This window comes from Lacerta agilis, chromosome 12 (genome assembly GCF_009819535.1).
Source record: "Lacerta agilis isolate rLacAgi1 chromosome 12, rLacAgi1.pri, whole genome shotgun sequence".
Classification (NCBI taxonomy): domain Eukaryota; kingdom Metazoa; phylum Chordata; class Lepidosauria; order Squamata; family Lacertidae; genus Lacerta; species Lacerta agilis.
In genome coordinates, this window is record NC_046323.1 from 43,004,320 (window position 1) to 43,025,538 (window position 21,219).

The 21,219-nt window shown below is 43.8% G+C and overlaps 1 protein-coding gene across 4 annotated transcripts in view; it reads left to right on the top strand.

Moving 5' to 3' along the window:
- The first annotated feature begins 10,144 nt into the window (after positions 1–10,144).
- The window catches only part of DIP2C (disco interacting protein 2 homolog C), a 288,350-nt gene continuing 277,275 nt past the window's right edge, over positions 10,145–21,219 (top strand). For 2 of the 4 annotated variants that reach the window (XM_033165108.1, XM_033165109.1), the window contains exon 1: positions 10,146–10,351. In XM_033165108.1, the coding sequence (XP_033020999.1) occupies positions 10,267–10,351 (85 nt within the window). In that variant the 5' untranslated portion in view covers positions 10,146–10,266. Of the gene's footprint in view, positions 10,352–21,219 lie in introns of all 4 variants that reach the window. The other 2 variants (XM_033165106.1, XM_033165110.1) reach the window with 2 other exon arrangements.

The following is a 21,219-nucleotide window of genomic DNA, read 5'->3' on the forward strand; positions in this document are numbered from 1 at the left end:
TACTGTAAATCCCGGCTTTTATAAAGCTCTCGTGGAGCTTTATTTTTTCACGGCGCCAGAGAAAGCTCTGGGCAACTCTTGCATTAGGGAAAGGGTTGTTGCTCAGTGGCAAGGCACCTGTTTGCATGCGGAAGGTCACAGGATTCAGAACGTCATGGCATCTCCAGCTAGGACCGGTTGAGGCCACTGTCTGAAACCCCAATGAACGGCTGCCTGTCAGTGCAGTAACAATGCTGAGCTAGATGGGGCACGTGGCATGAATATAACAGAGCTTCCTGCATTATAGGATGCCATCTACACTGGCATCAAACATGTTATTACTAATGTATTGGCTGTTTTGTTCTGTATGCATGTATTAAAGATGCTGAACAAAAGTAACATCATAAACTAATTAAAACACTACTGAGACAGTTTAAAATGGAAAGACTGGAACGATTAACCACAGCGGCATAATCATAATTCAACATATGAAGCACTCAATCAATAACATGTTATTGCATTTCTGTCTGTTGTCTAAGAAGGCAACCTATAGGTATTACTCACATTTTATAAATGTTACCTTGCTGGATGTGACGATCTCTGAGCTGGGGCCTTCTCCTTCAGTGTTATTTATTTTTTTGCTGACTTTTAGAGCAATTCTGTTAGCAGTCACAGGTGTTGACATGTATGTGTGCATGCGTGCACACATGCAGACACAAGTATATTGTCACACGGGGCATACCTACCCAATAAGCTTGCAGTGGGTTAATGCCAGTTATGTTTTCATGACTTTCCTTCAAAAATACTGGAATTTCTCCCTGCTACATTGAACATGGGTATGGGGGGGCAGAGGAAAATTTACATGGATGTTCTCCTCGTATGATTCTTGTGTACTTCTCTCTGCTTGAAATTATCAGTGTCTGATTCTCTCTCTTTTATTGAGATGGCATATTTCTTTCATTTTATTTAAGCATTTCTTTCAAACCTGCTAGTAGCAGCAACAGGATTTGTAGTTTAGTGAAGATGCTGAGGTTTCTCATTTTATGTTTATTTATGGCATTTATATAGCACCCAATTAACCATCTCCTCTGCCCCCCCCCTTCTTCATGGAGCTACAATTCCCAAGGAATGAAATAATTACTATTAAGACACTTTAAGCATGTGGTGCAAATATGCCGCTGACCCCCATCATCACCAGAAGGGAAGATTAAAGGATTTAAAAAATCCAGCAGCTGTAGATGGTGTGGTTTGTTGTTTCCAGCAGGGGGCTGTCTGGGACAGTCATCCATTTGGCCAATTAGAGCTTCTTACTTTGCAGTGCAAGAACCTGGTCCAAGGAAAACACAGATCTCTTACAGGTTGGTGTATTTTGTTCTCTGGGATAGCCATGGAAATAACAAGTATCCATGGGCCCCATATGCACAACTCTGTTTTGACAGAGACTATAATAGCCATTAGGACTCCACGGGGATGTTTCACTCCTGTCAAGAACACTTTGCATTACAAAGCACCCCAATTGAGTTAATCACTCCTAGGGTACAATGAGGCTCCCAAACACACCATATACTATTTCAGATTTGGGACATCATCCAGAGAGCTGCATGGTTAGCCCTCCACATGCAGAGGGCCTTCCTTTGATTCATTTATTTTCCAAACAGAAGCCCAGATAGCGAGCTGCGCTTGGAATCCCTCTGAATGGTTTGTCGTACGGTGTGGAGTGCTGGAATTTCAGGCACTGTGTGGATACACACGATCCTTGTATGTGCTAAGGGGGCCTTTTTGAATGGGAGCCTGTGTCCCCATGCAGAAACCTTGCAGACTATTCCAGCACCCTTTTAGTTATGGTCTTAACCAGGGGTCAGCAACCTTTTTCAGCCATGGCCGGTCCATCGTCCCTCAGACCATTTGGTGGGCCGGGCTATATTTTGAAAAGAAGAAAAAAAATGAACGAATTCATATGCCCCACAAATAACCCAAAGATGCATTTTAAATAAAAGCACACGTTCTACTCATGACAAAACACCAGGCAGGCCCCACAAATAACCCAGAGATGCATTTTAAATAAAAGGACACATTCTACTCATGTAAAAACACGCTGATTCCCGGACCGTCTGCGGGCCGGATTTAGAAGGCGATTGGGCCAGATCTGGCCCCGGGCCTTAGGTTGCCTACCTCTGGTCTTAACTGAAACTTGGTTTTGCTCTGTGCTTATGCACCGTGCTGACTCTGTCTGTGGAAGAGAGGTTCTTGTTCTGTTCTGATATCACCTATGCAGTGCGAGTTCAGTGGAAACAGACTTTGCATTGCCCTTGATGGTTACCGGTATATACTGTACGTTGCTGCCATCCTATTAAAAGTAATGGACCTAACTAAACAGATGGCTCTGGCCTTGGAACAGAATATCATGGGGGTGGTAAGCCAGAGTGTAATTGAACCAAACTATATGGCATGCAAACAAAACAAGGAGGTTTAGACATTAAAATCCTGTTTATACCTGAGGCTGCTGAGGACAGGATCCTACTAGACCACTTTGAAGTGGGGTCAAAGGGCATTAATCACCAGGCACTTTCTGTCTTTATTTCTTTTTTTAAAAAGGAGAGACCAGTGCTCAAATATAGATTATGTGACAATAACAACAAAAACCTACATAAAGAACTGGTTACATTTCTCCTGGTTGCAGCTTGACAACTGAGTGCTCAAAATAGGAAAGGTTGGTAGTTAATCTGCGGTTGTCTGTTTGGATGCAAAATGCTTGGACTATAACAGAACAGCTTACCAAGCAGCTAAAAGCAATGAATGGAGAGCAATCCTTAAGAAAAAAGGCACACCTTTATAACCCGAGTATCAGAAAGTAATTCAGACATTACCGTAATCCTCCACCAACACATGGTCAGTTTGTAGTAGAGTGTATTTGGCTAACCTCTGTACTTTACTCTCAGTGTGCATTTTTTATTTTATTTTTTTATTGCAGCTGTAGTGATATCTGGCCCTTTTTAGTGGTAAAATATGGTTGCTAAGGACGCGGGTGGCGCTGTGGGTTAAACCACAGAACCTAGGGCTTGCCAATCGGAAGGTCTGCGGTTCGAATCCCCGCAACGGGGTGAGCTCCTGTTGTTTGGTCCCTGCTCCTGCCAACCTAGCAGGTTGAAAGCACGTCAAAGTGCAAGTAGATAAATAGGTACCGCTCTGGCGGGAAGGTAAACGGTGTTTCCGTGCGCCGCTCTGGTTCGCCAGAAGCGGCTTAGTCATGCTGGCCACATGACCCGGAAGCTGTACGCCGGCTCCCTCGGCCAGTAAAGCGAGATGAGCGCCGCAACCCCAGAGTCGTCTGCGACTGGACCTAATGGTCAGGGGTCCCTTTACCTTTACCTTTATGGTTGCTAAGATCCAGTATTGTTTAACTGTTTCACGTGAGGAGCTTTGGGTTTATGCTTCACAAACAGCAGGTCCTTCTTCCCACGACACATGGCAATCGGACTTTGAAACTGTAGTAGTTTCAGAAAAGCAATCTCTCATATGGTTTGCACTAGACAGTGTAGGTAGCTATGCAAAGAAAATATGAGTTCTTAAATTTCATATCAGCATGCACAAGTAGGTCTTTGGATCCTGGCCACTGGCTTTGATTGTTAGGTTCCAGGAAACACAGTGAGAGCTTTTTAAAATTTCATTTGAGCCTGCCCTAGCTATCCCTTTTAGGCATGTGCCTCTTCTAAAAGCTGGAGGCACCATTTTACAACACACTCACTGGTTTGCTTTGGAGGCCCTGAGAACACCATCAAGCCTTTTTCATCCTTGAAGCCTCCACCTTCCAAAGCACAGAGATAATAACAGTTTTCAGAGTGGTGTGAAGACTAATTATTGTGTGAAACCCTTTGAAGATAAGGAACACTTAAGAGCTAAGCATCCTTAAATTGTAATCCGGCAAATATGTAAAGGGTCATTACCTGAATTTACATTGTATTCAAAATTTCCCCCTTAAAAAAAAATAAAGAGATAAGGAAACCTTGCGGAGACATTTTGAACAAGATATGTGTATATCTCATCACATGGATGCTGTTGTCTGAACCCCTATATACAGCATTTCTTTTTATAGTCGCAAGCCTTATCCCCATGCTTATTGTCTGAAGTGCAGCCATAAATAAATCCATATGGCTGCTGTTGTTTTGCTCATGGGAGCACACCCATAAGTCACTGACATTATAACAAAAGTCAGACATACATGTGCTGAACAGTGCCTGACATTCTTCACATATCTGCCTCTAATTTGAGAGCAGACATAGGAGTAAGTGCTTTTGATATTTTTGCCTTGTTATGTCAAAGTGAAGATTTGGTTCTCTCTCTATGTTTTGATTATAACCTTGTCGTTGATGGTGGACAATCTCTACATGCAAAGAGAGTCGTTTGGCTAAAGCAAGGATGGGGAACCTGTGACCCATCAGATGTAGTTGGACTCCCATCATCCCTAGTGATTAAAGGCAATTGGTGTGTGTGTTTGTGTCATGTGAGTTGTCAGGGCCAGCCCACTCATGAGGCAAGGTGTCCGCCTCGGGCAGCAGGATCTACAGGGACAGCAGTTCTGGTCTCCCAGGAATGCATCAATGTCTGCTGCTGCCACCTTGGCCATGACAGCTGCAGCACTCTCCTTGGAGGCTAGATCTGCTGCCTCCTCAACAGCCCCATCCTACCCTTGTTCCCAATGTAGAGCTTTATCCTCCTCCCCCCCTCCATTCCTGATGTAGAACTTCACTCACACCTTCTTCCTTGGTGGTGCCATTTTGTGGTTCTCCTCAGGTGCCAAAATGTCTTGTGCTGGCGCTGGGAGTTGTAGTCAAGCAACATATGGAGGGCCATAGGTTTCCTCATCCCTGCAACCTGTTCAGCCTTTATCACAGAATCGTAGAGCTAGAAGGGACCACGAGGGTCATCTAGTCCAAGCCCCTGCAATGTAGGAATCCTTTTGCCCAATGCGGGGCTCAAACCCATGACCCTGAGATTAAGAGTCTTATGCTGTACTGACTGAGGTGTCCTTTACACAAAATCACACGCAAGGGCACATAACAAGCCCAAGCCCCTAGGAACTCTATAGTACTCTATAATAGGGATTTTGCAGTACTCTATAATAGGGATTTTGCAATTGTAATAATATTTAGCCCTTTTCTATGGTAACTTCTTCTTTCCAGTACCTGTACAGTCGTATGCCCTTCAGCCTTTTTGTTTTTGGTTGTCAGTCTATATGTTAGCAATTTAGCATGGAGAGCTGCAGTTCAAGTCCAAAACCCGCCCCCTACCTTTGGGTGTACGGAGCTTGGCACGCAGTTCCTTTAATCCCACCCTGTGATCTTCACCATAGTTGTGGCCTGTAGCTGTGTTTGTGTGGGAAATGACTCCTATAGTCAATCCCTGGCCTTTCCTGAATATTTTGCCTTTTTCACAAATTCTGCACTGTATGTTATCCTGTTGCTTCTACATCTCACCCAGTACCCTGTTGAGGATTAGGTATAAAGAAGAGTGGTTGCACTAGCTTTCAGATGTCATGTATTGTAGGTTTGTATAAAATGACATAGGAATTGTATGGGGGGGGGGAAGGAAACCTCTGGTCAAACAGGTTTTGCAAAGTGTCCTCCACTGCCCCCGGTCCTACAAATTCACAGCTGAAATCACAGTGCAGTGTATTCTCAGGGTGGGGCCAGCCAATAGGTGTTCTCTCTCTTTTTGCTTTGTGTAATATGGTTTATAGGAGGACTTGCTTTCCCATAATGTACAGACATTTATTAAGCTCCACTGCCAGCTCTGGTCAAACAGGTTTTTAAGGTTTTTTTGTTTGTTTTTGTTTTTTTAAATAGTACAGAAACCTGTAAAACCTGTTTAAGAGGAGGTGAAAGTTGACATGAGTGTGCACACCTTAATGGATGGAGAGAGTATCTATTAGGATAATGTTATGCAAATTAAAACAACAACAATTATAGTAATTGAGCTGGTTGCACAGCAAGGGAGCGCACAGGCAAGAGAATAAAAATAACACACCAAAGTGATTTATTTGTTTATTTAACAGCATTTCTAACTTGCTTTAAAAAAAAATCTACATGACGTACAACAGATTCAAATGTACACAAAAAAACACCAGTATAAAGCTACTAAGAAAAACACTCAGAACCATAAATTCCAAAAATAGGATGTAAGATACAAAGGTACAGGGCCCAGGGTTAACTATCAGGGAAAGCCTAAGAAGAAAGTTATGTTTTCAGAATATGTCTTAAAACATATGACTGAAGGTGCTTCTTACATTGCAGAGGAAAGCACATTTCAAAACACAGAGGCAGCAGGATAAAATGCCTTATTTTCTGAGTCCCCACCATATGATAATCTGCAGCATGGCACTGCCAGTGCCACAACCTCCCAAGCTGATCTCAATGATTTAACAGATCTACACATGGGAAGCCAGTCTTTTAGGTAAGCTGGTCATATGTCAACAACCAAGTTTTGATGGTGCATTTGTAGCTAATTGGCAGCCGATATACAATGTCCACAAGATTGTAGGGCAGTATGTGTGAGTCATGGGGAGTGGTGGACAAGGGTTTGCACTCCTCTTCACAACATGAAACAAACACACACAAAAGATGGGCTGAGTGGGTACAAGAAAAGTTTAGTTTCCAGCACAATTAAAATGTCTGCTTTCTAAACGTTTCACCATACTTTTCTGCCTATAACACGCACCCATGTATAAGACGCCCTCTATGTTGGGGGACTCAAATTTCAGAAAATGGGGGGAGATGGCAAAAAGTTGTTGGGCTTTTGGGGGGAAGAATTGCCTTCGCTGGCAGAAGCTGCTAATCACCCGCCCAATTGCAGCAGCGTCGGCCAATCAACACCACCCATTGACGCAGCAACCAATAACATGCACAATAGCTGCTGACAGACGTGGCAGCAACCAATCAAACATCCACCCTATGCACTATCCATGTATAAGACAACCCCTGCTTTTTAGCATGATTTTTAAGGGGGGGGGGACCTAGTCTTATACAGTGGTACCTCAGGTTACAGACGCTTCAGGTTACAGACTCCGCTAACCCAGAAATAGTACCTCAGGTTAAGAACTTTGCTTCAGGATGAGAACAGAAATTGTGTGGTGGCGGTGCGGCAGCAGCGGGAGGCCCCATTAGCTAAAGTGGTACCTCAGGTTAAGAACAGTTTCAGGTTAAGAACGGACATCCAGAACAAATTAAGTTCTTACCACTGTACATGGAAAAAGTGTGATAAATGGTCTGGGCCTTACAGATGAGAAGGAATGTATGGGATGCCTCCTCCCATATGTGCCCTAAAATCTTATGGGGCAGCCTTGCTTTTGGTCTTCCCATTGCCTGAAATGCACCACGTCGATTTGCTTTAGAGCCTCCTTGGTGGTGATGCCTTCCTTATGGAAGTCCTTGTTGAGGGCGCCTTACAGTAAAGATGGGGAACCTGACATCCATAGGCCATAGGTCTTCACTATCTGGCACTTGAGGCTCTTCCTAGGCCACACCCCGTTCCTTGGCCCTGCTCTGCACCCTCCTTGAGTCTGTTTTTCTTTCCTGGCTAGAATGCAACTGTTAATGCTTCTTGCTTGACTCGATGGATGTGGGATTTTGTATGGTTGGAGGACTGCAGCCTATTATGCAAAGAGCCACACCTGCAGCTCCACCCACTTTTGCCTCTGGCCCTGCCTGCTACTGGCATATGGCCCCCAGAAGGTTGCCCAGAATGGAATGTGGCCCCTGGGCTAAAAAAAGAGAAAGTTCTCCACTGGATAATGAAGGCCTTTCTCTTTAGCATGAGCATGGTCCCCTTGGGAGGAAATTGAGAATGGGATTAAAACTGGTTATGCAGCTGATTTTATTTTAATGGTTTGTGTTGCAGTATTAGGACAGGATCCAGAGAGATCTTTGTGTACATAAAAGGCAACTCCTTTTGTGTAAGAATGGGAATATTCTGTATTATTTGCAGATTCCTCCTTCAAGTTTCATGTTCCCACCCTAGTGTATAAATTGAAATAATAATAATAATAATAATAATAATAATAATAATAATAATAATAATAATAATAATGGTCTGTTCTGGAGGATGTCCTCAGTGACTTTTCAGGGAAGACATATGGACCAGGGGATACACTGGGAAGGCAGGAAAGCCCCACTGTGTGAGTGGAACTTGAGTGACTGTTCTGTGGATCCTGTGTTGTGTGTGTGTGTGGTTGATTATTTCTATAGAGACATTTTGGTACCTGAAAGGAATAAAACCTAAGTGGCAACCTTTTTGGTGAAAAAATACGAGAAACTATTAAATAATTGGATGGATATAATAAATAACTGACCACTTGCTGGCCTTTAATGGGACACCCCAGGTCTTATCCCTGATGTGACACACCTCACTAGTGTTTTTCTTTTGCTTTTTTAATTAGCTTTTTACTTTTTCTAACCATGGGCATTTTGTGGTCAAGGCTGAATTTTCACTATTTTTTTTTTTTAATAAATGGCCACATCGTTATTTCCTATACCCTATGCTAGAACTGTTTCCAACTTGTAAACCATTTTGTGGAGGGATTTAATCAGCAGGCTATACATTTTTATTTTTTATTTTTTTAAAGCAGGCTATACATTTAAGGGACCCAGGTGGCGCTGTGGGTTAAACCACAGAGTCTAGGGCTAGCTGATCAGAAGGTCGGCGGTTCGAATCCCTGCCACGGGGTGAGCTCCCGTTGCTCGGTCCCAGCTCCTGCCCACCTAGCAGTTCGAAAGCACGTCAAAGTGCAAGTAGATAAATAGGGACCGCTCCGGCGGGAAGGTAAACGGCGTTTCCGTGCGCTGCTCTGGTTCACCAGAAGCGGCTTTGTCATGCTGGCCACATGACCCGGAAGCTGTCTGCGGACAAACGCCGGCTCCCTCGGCCTATAGAGCGAGATGAGCGCCGCAACCCCAGAGTCGGACACGACTGGACCTGATGGTCAGGGGTCCCTTTACCTTTACCTTTATACATTTAAGAAAGAAACAGTTCCGGCCCTAACATTAGGTAGAGTGTGAGGTGGCTACCTCAGACAGCTTACTTTGGGTGTACTTGAACAGGCAGTGAATAAAGTATTTTTTATTTTTATTGCCCAGGAGGAGGATGCAAGCCACTTCTGCTGCCTCGGGTGCCAAAAAGAACCTCTCGTGCCCAAGGATGCCAAGTTGGACAAAACCTATTTTATTTGAATAAAAAATATTTTATTGGGGGGAGGGTGACGGGACCTTGGTTCCCTAGGAGTTGCCCTAATATATATATTAAAGGATTTTCTGCTGCTGCTGCTACTACTGTTGTTGTTGTTTGTTCCTTCTCCACCCGCTGCCTCTGCCCTCACAAGAGCTGACCCTGCTGCGCGCGCGGGAAGGAGCTCCCAGTCAGCGCAGCGCTGGGCGCCTCAAGAGCGCGCGCGGGCTTCCCTGGAGGGGCTCGGTGCTCCCGCGCTCCCTCTAGGGGACAGCTGCGCCCAGGCGGGTCACGTGCGCGGGTGACAGAAGCAGAAGCGGCAGCTTTCGGCAGCGGCTCCGCAGTTTCCAGCCGCCGCCGCCGCTGCCGCCGCAGAAAAAGCAGCAGCAGCAGCAGCAGCAGCCGCCGTGCGGCCGGGGTGGAGCGAGGGAGGCGAGCGGGAGAGAGCGCTGCGCCCTGGCGCGCTGTGCGTGAGTCTGTGGCGAGCTTGCAGCGGGCCCGCTCAGTTCCATGCGAAAGGATTGCGAGGGGGAAAGAGGAGGAAGGAGAAAGAGAAGAAGAAGAAGAGAAGGCGGCGGCGGCGGCGGCGGCAGCAACAGCAACCATGGCGGGGCTCCACTGAAGGCGGCAGCAGCAGGCGGCGAGGGAGGAGGGGGGGAAATCTCTGCGTTCCCTCCACCCCATCCCTGCCTGAGCTGAGCTGAGCTGGGCTGGGCTCTGCGTGGATTCCTCGCTTTATGCCCTGCTGAGACTGCCGGAGAGGACCCGGGGCCCCCGACGCCGCCACCCTAGCGCGCGGGGGGGAGGGTTGGGTGCTTTTGTTTTTAATTTGCCGCCCTCCCTTTCCATTCCGCCGCCCCCCCCCCCGCACGTCCTCCTCCTCTTCGATTGCGTGTTGTGTGTGCGTGTGTGTGTGTGTGTGTGTGTCTGTCGGTGTGTATTGCAAACAAAGAGCCAGACCCACATCCGCGCGGCAGCGCAAGGGAGTGAAAGGAGGAGAGGGAGCCACAGCCAAGAGCGGAGTGGGGAGAGCGAGAGGAGAGGAAGAGAGGAGATCTCCTTGGATCGAGTATGGCGGATCGCAGCCTGGAGAGCCTCCCTCTGCCGCTGGAAGTGAGAGCCCGCCTGGCTGAGCTGGAGCTGGAATTATCGGAAGGTAAGTGCACCAGAAATAAATAAAAATAATGCACATTGTGTTTTTTTAAAAAATCCATTTCTCCCTCGCCCTCCGCGGTGCCTCCCCTGTGCACAGCTGAGCCCCAGCATCAAAGTGCTGGGAGGATGTTGGTGGAGAGGGAAACATCCATTCCTCTGGGGAATTGAAGGTGGTGTGTGTGTGTGTGTGGGGAGATCTGAGGAGGAAGGGAAGGTGGGGTGGGGTGTGCAAGGTTAGGAGTGTGTTCGTGTGTGTGAGAGAGAGAGGGAGCGTGAGCGAGCGAGCAACTGGCGGCATCTGAAATGATCTCTGGAAGGTTGATTTGTCCCCTCTGCAGTGTGTAACCTTTCGCCTCCAGCTCGTCTCGCCATCCCTTGTGTGTGTGTGTGTGTGGATGTGGCATGTTGTAATTGTTTCCTGTGGGTGTCAGTTTCTCCTCGTATGTGTGTGACATAGCCTAAGAAATGGAGTGTGTGTGTGTGTGAAAAAAAATCCCTGCTGAGATTCCTCCACCCCACCCCCCTTCTTCTTTCTCCTTGAAGGTTTTGGCCCAAAACGGGGAGGGAGGATGAGAAAGAGATTGCTACATTTATTTCTCCTGCTTTTTAGTTTCTTAGGAAACTGGTTATTAATGTCATTTTGCTGAGGGGGTGGGGAAGAGCCCATTGATTCTTGATGGCGCCTGTTGTCTTCTCCTTCTTCTTCTCCTTCTCCTCCTCCTCCTCCTCTGGTACCATTTGGGCTGGCTGTGTATAAATATATAGGTTGTGTTCGGCTGGTGATTTAAAAAGCCCATCTCCTCCTTTCCTTTTTTCTTGCTATTCTGCTATTCTTCCTGCCACAGTGCTGGGAGAGATAGAGGAATGAGGCTTTTTTGGCAGGAAGATCTGCCGCTCCAATGTTGCTTGCATGCTTTATTACTGAGGATGGAAAAATCTTTAGGGCTGGGCTTACAAGGGCTTTCTCAGCCTGCCAAGAGAATACAGTTTTACTAAAAAAGAAAAGGACAAAACCACCTTCTCCCACCTACCATATATGTTGGTGCAAATGCTATTTGAATACATCCAGTGACATAATAAAAATGCCTTTGCGTGAGATTCGCTATTTAATCAAGTTTCAGATGTGAATAATAAGTGTTCCTTTATTACTTGTTTTTGCCAACAGATTATTTTTGCTTATTTCTGAAACTGAGTAACAGAGGGGTTTTTCCGTTTTGTTTTTAGGCTTTTGCATAATTTAATTTCCTTGTTTTTATTGAAGAGGGTGCAATTGTTCTACAGTTTGGTCCATTCTGATGCCCCAGGAAGTTTACAAAGGGCATTATGCAATTTTCCTATGGTTGTTTTCTTATTCTTTGGATAATAAATACTGAAAAGGGATGGCATTTTAGGTAGGCGTTTTGGAACCCCTGCATTTGTTGCTGACTTGGAATGTGTGCATTCGGAAACCACACACATTTTCAGTAAGATTTCATGTGGTTCCATATTTCTCAGGCATAAGTCAGAATATGTCTCTCCTGCTGGCTGTTCAAGTGCCTGAGAAAGGAATGCTGCTAACTCTTGGTGAATATGGTGTTTTGTTTTTTGTTTTTTTTGAAAAAGGCTGCTCTTTTTTATTTTTAGAAAAAAAATGGTTGAAATACAAGGGGGTGGGGTCCCCAGTATGTCCCGAATTGGGGACTGGAATAGTTCAAAACGTAGAATGTGTTTTCTCTTCTTCCATTCCCAGCCATCGTCCCCTCTGTGTGTGTAACGGTTTTATGAGGGCTTCCAGCCAGAAAGTAAAACTGCACTCATACCATTTCCATCAGCAGGGAGGAGCTGGTGTTGACATTGTATTTTTTCTTTTAACACTTTCTGAGGGAGGAGAGGACTCAAGGACCAAATCGCTGGGGTTGCTAGCCTTCTTTACATGCCTTTATACTGAAGATGCCTTTTGCCAGTTCTGCAAAAACCTCAACTGTAGCAAGGGTTAAAGCAATATTGACTTATTCAAGCTTTCTGCACATCGATTTGGCATTTTCTAAGCTAACAGGGAGAGGCTGGAAGATTGCTACAGTATGTTGAATGTACCACCCTTATGCACAGAAGACACTGTCAATGTACAGAAGCATGCTGTTGGTAATGGCAACATTTCAGCACACATTTAATGCATTGGACTTGTAGATCTAGTGCAGAATTCCTCAAAAATAATAAAAGTGCAGGTTGAAATTCTGAGGCAGAGAACAGATGGCTCATGTGTGGAACTCGCCTCCAATGTATATTGACTAAGTGGGCTGTGACTAGCAACTTAGACACATAGATGGATCAAGTTCATTCTTGATGTGGTTGTGCAGTCTTATGCATGCTTGCTCAGGAGTAAGGCCTACTATGTTACTCCCAGGTTAGTAAACATACACAGGATTTCAGTGAAAGTATGCTTATTTCAGAGTGTTTGATGCTGCTATGAAATTAGTCAACACACACACACACACATTCTTTTGATTTCATATGCAGACTAACAAATTTGATTACTGGAGTTTGGATTATTTTAAAAGAAATTGTTTATCCAGCCAATATTGAAAATCTATAGTGAATCTGCCATTCATTTATGAGTTGTGGAATTACATCATATGGAGTGGCTTTTCTCTGATAAAGTGGTGGTTTTTTTAAAAAAATAAAAAAGGCAAATGTTTCCATTGAATTTAATATCTGAAACAATCCTATGCAAAATTTCTTGTAAGCAAATCCTTTTGAAGTAATTTGGATGTAGAATTGTAAACAACCACGGGATTGGGCCACAAGGCCTCATGCTCATTTATTCAGATTACAGTAGAAACAAGCATAGATCAGGCAGTTGCTGTTTGTATCTGCTTCTTCCACTGATCTCTAAAGTCATTGGAAGTGTCACTTCACTCTGATAGCTTTATGGAAGCCCACTTTATACTAGCATCACTAATATAGCTTAAATCTTGACACATCACTGCAGGGCGTGTCATTGCAGTTTTAAGACTGCAAATATCCTTTGCACATTAAAGGGGAACTTGAGTAGATTTCATATGTGCAAGAGTGCTTGCCTAAAAGTCCCCTTTGAGGAAGACTATCCAAAACGTGGGAACAGATGTGATTGTTAGATCTTTCAAGCTGAAGTACCTGCCCTGTTAAAGGTTCTCTCTGAGCGACTGTAAAACTTGCTTCGCTGTTTCACCAACAGAGTATCATTTTAATCATAGTTGCTCCAGTTTATCTTTCTCTCGAAAAATAGCAACAACTGTCACCACTTCATGAAATAATCTTTATACAAGCACTAAGGCAACAATCCCAAACTCACTGTACTTGAGAGTAAACTGCTTTGAATTCAGATGGAATTACTTTTGAGTAAACATAGGTACAATGCTGCTACGAAGCTGTTGGGTGCAGCATGATCCTAAACGTGTTTACCCATAAGTATATTCCGCTGCATTCAATAGGACTTAATCCCTAATAATTGTGTTGAGGGTTGCAGCCTAAGCATATAGCAGGGGTGGGGAATTGTAGGTTACTCTATCTGACCTGCCCCTCTGCACCTGCCACTGAGCCTGCATCACACTGTTTGAGTGTTTTTGCCTGCCTGGAATGTGTCTTTTGAATTCTGATAATGTCTCTTCATAGCCGGAATGAAGAGGCATGTCAAAACCCCTGACTTTCGTGTCGTTAAACTTTAGCGCCTGGTACAAATGGAAGAGCCAGTGTGGTGTAGTAAGACCCAGTGTGGTGTAGTGAGAGCCAGTGTGGTGTAGTGGTTAAGAGCGGTAGACTTGTAATCTGGTGAACCGGGTTCGCGTCTCCGCTCCTCCTCATGCAGCTGCTGGGTGACCTTGGGCTAGTCACACTTCTTTGAAGTCTCTCAGCCCCACTCACCTCACAGAGTGTTTGTTGTGGTGGAGGAAGGGAAAATGAGATTGTTAGCCGCTTTGAGACTCCTTAGGGTAGTGATAAAGGGGGATATCAAAATGCATAATAAGAACAAACCAATAAACAACCCCCTGCAATGAATCAATTCACTAGCAAACAGCCTGATTCACAACCCGCAGCGTACATGTACTTAAGTCAGCTTAGCTTTCTTGAAGTTACTAGAACCAAATCACATTTGATTAAACACACTTGGGTTTCACTGGGCCATATGTTGTCGACCATGCACCCCGCATGTGTAGCAGGCAGCTCTGCCACAAAACACAGAAGGCATGTTTCACTTGCAAATGGTGTGCATTCTAGGTTGCATGGAGTACATGGAACTAAGCACAGGAACAAAGTTTTTAGATGCCAGGGCCAATGTGGGTTATCATTATCGGCAGCATGCCACTTTGTTCACCCAGACCCTTTTCTAAGATTGTGTAGGCACCTTGTGTAATGGGTGTGTTGACTGCAGATGGAGCTGGCATGTTTGGCACATAATGGCATGAGCGGCTGCAGTGGGCGTGATCAAGGTCCGCCAGACTCTACCGATGGAATGATGCGCTTTTTGCTGCTTCTGAGAGTTCTGTTGAGTGTGATTCACAAGTGCTCCGGAGGGGAGGGACATGAGAGATAATATTCAGATTCCCAGCCCTACCTGGGGATGCCAGGGAGTGAACCTGGGATTTTCTCATTTGTTTTGTGAGACTATATCCCCCCTCCCACCTTTGTGTTATCATTTTAGTCAACGAATGAAGTCATAGCAACCGCTGACATTAGGAAAGCAAATCTAACCAATTAGACACAGACAAGGCTAGAATGACATGCCCCATTGCCTGGACCAGGTAGATAGCAGGTGCTATGCTCTCCAAATGATTTAGACTACAACTCCCAGCCAGCACAGCCAGGGGTAAGGGATGATGGGAATTGTAGTCCACAAAATCTGGCAGGGACCATATTGGCTACCCCAGTCTACTCTCTAGAGAAGGAACCTTTTTGTTGATTTTTAAAAAAGGCTTTTGTACTTGGTGGTGGGGCTGTGACTTTGGGTCCATGGAGTATAAGTTAATCAAGAGCTACTAGCTAGGTTGGCTATGCTCTCCCTCCAGGGATGTGGGTGGCTTTGTGGTCTAAACTGCTGAGCCTCTTGGGCTTGCCGATCGGAAGGTCAGCGGTTCGAATCCTTGCAATGGTAGTAAACTCCCATTGCTCTGTCCCAGCTCCTGCCAACCTAGCAGTTCGAAAGCACACCAGTGCAAGTAGATAAATAGGTACAGTACTGCTGTGGCAGGAAGGCAAATGGCGTTTCTGTGTGCTGTGGCTTCTGTCATGGTGTTCCGTTGCACCAGAAGCGGTTTAGTCATGCTGGCTACATGACCTGGAAAGCTGTCTGTGGACAAATGCCGGCTCCCTCGGCCTGAAAGCGAGATGAGCACCGCAATCCCATCATCGCCTTTGACTGGACTTAACCGTCCAGGGGGCCTTTACCTTTAGCTCTCCCTCCACAGTTGGATGTAGTATTGTCTCTGCATTCCAGCTGCTGGAAACCACAGGAGAGAGTGGTCATGCAATCCAATCCCACTTGCAGGTTTCCCAAAGGCATCTGGGTGGCCGCTGTGAGAGCAGGATGCTGGACTAGATGGGCCATTGGCATCATCCAGCAGCCTCTTACTATGTTCTGACATAATTATGCTTGCCTTGCAAAGTAGTTAAGTTGCAAAGTAGTCAAGGGGAAATCCAGCCAGATGGGCGGGGTACTAATAATAATAATAATAATAATAATAATAATAATTTATTACTATTATACCACTTTGCTGGTTGGAGCGGGGAGCTGTAGTTCAGTGTTGTTATCCTGGCAAACTGATTTTTATTTTTATTTTAAAGCAAATGCAGTGTGTTTTCGTGTGTGTGATTGTAGCACCAATGCAATTAATGAAGGTCTGGAGTGGGTGAAGGGAGGCAAGGCAAAAAAGGCAGAGAGTTTCAGCAGTTAGTTTATACTATGTCTACCCATAGATGGACAATAGGTTTTTACCCATTGGGAAACAATGGAGAGTAGACCTGCCAGTACTGCTTTGTCAGAGGCTGGATATACCCAGGCGTCACCATAACTCAGTCATCACATCTAGCAGAAATGGTTGACCTGTTCCCTGATTTTAGCTTCATTTGCTTGTTTATTTATTTGGAGTATGTACCATTCCCTCCTGCCCCCACCAAGAAAATCCTGCAGGTGCCCTTGGTGTATTTATTGTTTTGGAAATGCCCTTTTGCTTAGAACTAGCTCTGCTTTCTGCACTAATCACCACAGGTGTATGTATGTTACCTTAGACTCTAGAGCAGCCTTTCTCAACCTTGGGCCTCCAGCTGTTTTTGGACTACAACTCCCATCATCCCTAGCTAGCAAGACCAGTGGTCAGGGATGGTGGGAATTGTAGTCCGAAAACAGCTGGAGGCCCAAGGTTGGGAAACACTGCCTTAGAGAGTACAAAAGCTAGTTATTTTCTTTTGCTGGCTTGACTTGTTCAACTGAGTAGTAGGAGGAGGAGATTTTGCTTTAAGAGTCCTCATTCAATATTTTTCTGTCACTTTTGAGGATTCCTCGCTATCAAAGGTGAGGAGAGGCCTGGAATCAAATCCCATACAAGTTGTTCATACCTTGGGTCTTGGTCATTTTTATCACTTTTGATTCCCTATCTGTAAAATGGGAACAATAGTTATGTTGCAATAGTTATGTTGGAGGAATGGAAAAACACAAATAAAAAGAGTAAAGCACTTCAGACATTGTTGTTTCCCATCGGTAATAAGTACTACACGTTGAACGTTATCAGAATAATGTTATGCAGGGACAGGATGCTGTTATCTTGCAAAAGATAAAGTAGGCCTCAGTGTGGTTGAAGGATGGATGAAAAATTCACTAAGAGTTTTCCAAAGGAACATCAGGATAGACAAGTAATGCACAAATAGTGGATGCAATTTTCTTTTGTCATGTTATAGGCCCATGTTTTTAACCCTTGATTTAAAAAAGAAAGAGACAGGGTGTGTGTTTCTAAATGGCAGAGTTTAAGCCGGCTGATAATATTCCTCTTTAAAGGCCCCACGGATAGAATTCCAAGATTTCCGATTCGGTTATTTTCTTTAATGTGAGCTGGAAGCTGAGCTGTATCCAGACAAGGGCCTCCAAAAGCTTATCAGCCAACCTATCCATGTCCCCTGTGTGTAAGCTAGCCTAATCTCTCAGAGAAGGTGAAAATGTGTTGTGCCCTCTAAATGACAAGTCTCAAGGTAAGCACTGAGGCTTAATTTTATGACACTGCTGTAAACTTCACTGGAGGTGTTTCTGGTCTATTTTGAGAACGAGAGAGATGTGTAAGTGCTTTGCTTAAAGTACAGCAGTGGCAGTACGATCTTCTAGGAAAGTGTGATCCTGAAGTCATGTTCCATGGAAGTCATTCTCACTTATTTCAGTAGGTCTTCCTTCCATGTACTGTCCTGTTCACTGATATTTATAAGAGGCAAGAGAGAGAGAGCAACTCTGTTCAGCCATAATAAAAATATAAACTGGATGGCCAGATATAGTTTGCATGTTCTGCATTCGTGAGAAATGTACCTAACATCTGTTGGCTGCCTGTCGAGCTGGTCATTTGACTTGTTCTAAGACATTGATAAAGGAAGAAGTCCAACACAGGGCTGGATTAAGAAACATAATGGCTTTATGGATATTATGGGTACCCCACACCTACATGCCATTGCTCTTCACTCTCTGAATCAATAGCAACAAGTTTCTATACATCCATGAGTGGGGAACTGTGGCAGATTTCCATGATGGAAGAGAGGTAGGGTGAACATGTAAGAAAATAAAGTGATTAAAAATAGAAGCACCTGAGTACATACAAGTTGAAGGCCAAGTTCCTCATCTCTTTGAAAATATGCTTGCCTTTTTCTAGTAGGTTTATTTGGTGCTTCCATAAGTCTGCAAGGATTTCCATTGACACTGAAGTGTATGAGGCTTGTGTGGCTGAACCAAGGTTCTTGAGGTTTGTTGTAACAGATCTTAAGTCCCCAAGCCAGCTGTTCTTTGAATATTTATGAGTCTCAAGCTTTTCAGCCCTGAAGTAACAGTTTACAGGATTCATCGTCTTGTTTTCTGGGATAGTTTGGAGATACGGTAATTGCTGGATGCACACGCCATATATTTAAAACTTCTCCCCAATTCTCAGTGCCCTTAACAAACTACAGTTTCCAAGACTATTTTGGGGGCATGTGATTAAAATGTATGGTGTGTCTTGCAGCCAATGATATGAATGCTTGTGGAGTTTTAGAAGTGTATTTGTAAGATTATCAAAGCCCCGAAATAATCTCTTTAAAAAGCACATTGACACTTTACAACTACTGAAAGGCTCTGGAAGGAAAGAGTTCTGCATGCCTCAAGTGGCTTCACCAATACATGGGGTTGTATCAAAGTGTTACTCATAGTAGACCCACTGAAATGACCCAAGTTACTTGTGTCCTTTAATTTCACTGGGCCTACTTATCCAAGAAGACTAATATTGGATATAATGGAAATGTCAAATTGAGTTCAGAAGGGCTTACTCCCAAGCAATCCATGTATAGGATTCAGTCGAAAACCTTTTCATTTATTTAGGTAATTTATAACCCACTCTTCATTTAAAATCAATTCCAAGGCAGGGTACAACATAAAAATATATGGCACGCAATAAAATCAAACAATCTGAAAAAAACCAAGCTACCACAATAAATCAGGTTTACACCACAGTATCATGAGAATGACAAAATATCTCCCCCCGTCAGCTAACCAGCATAAATAAATAAAAAAGTATTTTGCAAGATGCCTCAAACAAATTTGTGAGGGGAAGGCATGTTCCTATACCAGCTTTTATGCTTCTTTTTATTTGATTGCAATGTTAAAGCTGAAATCCCATACCCATTTATGTAGAAGCAAGTTCCACTGAACTCACTGGACTTATTTCTCAGTCGACAGGGGAAAGAAGGTCTGTAGCTCAGTGATAGTCACTGGTAGTCATTATCTATAAAGTTCTGAGTGCATAATCAGTTATTTGCTTGTACTGTGCTTTTGGAATTGCATCTTCTCAGCTTCTCTCTAGAGATTAATTTGTTGTGGTTTTTTTTGGATTTATTAGATCATTGTGTGCAGCTTGATTTTTGGCAATTTCCCTCTCCCTTTCTCCCTCTTCTTCTGTTCGCGATGTGTCTTCCTTCTTCATAAGGGAGCAAGGTCTCCCATGTACCATACTGAGTTCTGTCAGCAAAAAAATAAGAGAGCTTTCACAAAGATAATGTGGCTGGCAAGCTTCCCCATGCACAAATAGGCCAAATCCACATCCCAAGATATGCTGACTAGTTTAAAGTCAGAAACCTTGGTTAGCGCCCTGTGAAGATACTTGCCAACTGAATCTGTACCAAAGGGCTGTTTCTAAGAGTAGGAAGTATGAATAAACTATCATCAGATTTTCCACAACCCTATGATCTTGGGATATAAGCTTACTTCTTTCTGGGCTCGTGGGTACATTATGATCTTTCAGGATTTTCCCTAGTGTCTTTGCTATCTCCCCCAGTGAAATTCTAGAGGCATGCAATCGGTATCCTTCCAACAAATTCTCACAGCTACAGCTGTCTCAATTACCTTATTGAACGCTATATTGTTTTTTTTGGTGTGTGTGTAAAGAAGTAAAATGTGCACCCAGCACCTTCATCTGTCCAGTAGAGTTTGCAGATCTCACAAGACTGGACCCAAGGGTCCCCAGCTCTTTTTTCATCTTGCCTGTTTTGTTTGTTTTAACTTGAACACTCAAGAATATGCCGTTGAAAACACAATAAAGTAATTAAAAAAACACTTTAAATGATTTAGGTTTAAAATTAATCTGGTAGATTATAGGAAACATGCTCATTCTCATGCCCAAAGATGTGTTGGCATGGTTGAAACTCATCCTGTACAATAAACATTTAGAACTATCTCCACAGAGCTGTGGTTTTGCCAGAGTTTGCTTTAGTATTTGGATTAAAACATGAGCATTACTTTTATCACTGACACACACTGGACTTCCTTGTGATGCTGTGTTACATAAATCTGAATGGTTTGTTCTGTTATTAATAGTAAAGCAGAACAGCTTGTAATTTGTTTTTATTTGTGTGGTCCTTTGTCAAATCAGTTGTCATTCTTTACCTGTTACCATTACGATATTGTCACACATTTACACAGCTCTTTTCTTCCAATTGCAAGTCTTACTTGGCCGTGACATTCAGATATTTGTGTTCGGTGTGGCAACTTATAGTTCAGCTTTAAAAAAAAAACCCACTTTGATTTAAGGTCACTTTGTCCTGTTGAAATCACTGGAATTAAGCCTGTTAATTAAGCCTGTTCAAATGCAAATAATTCAGTTTAAGTAGGCTGCTGATTGGGCTGCCCATGTTGTCCTTTAAAAGCTATATACTTAAAAATGAGTTTCTATATTTAGTGGCATTTTCAATTAAGGCTGGCAGTTCCAAATATCCCTTAATCAGTCAATGGAGATGGTAAATGTTCCCTTAAGGAAAAAAAAGTAAGATTAAAAAGAGAATCAGTGGTTGACTTGCAACTGCAATATTTTTGGAATAACATGAGCATGTGAGTAGACTGTTGTAGAATAATGAATGTTTCTCTAAAGGGGCAGCAATAGCTTCCTTCAGGTTTTCATAGAGTAACACACTTGTGTGTTTGCATGAGAGAGAAGATCCTAAAGGTGCAATATTTCCTTCACGCTGATGAATGCACCAGCTGCACTTTAATTTTTTTGGTGGCGGCTTTCTGTGTTAACTATCAAGCAGAACATATATATCTTTTTCCCATTTAGCATTGCTGCTTTAATTCTGCAGCAACTGTCAGGCACGATAGCTTGCTGCTCAGTAAGAAATTGCCACAGTACTGGAGGACTTGACAGA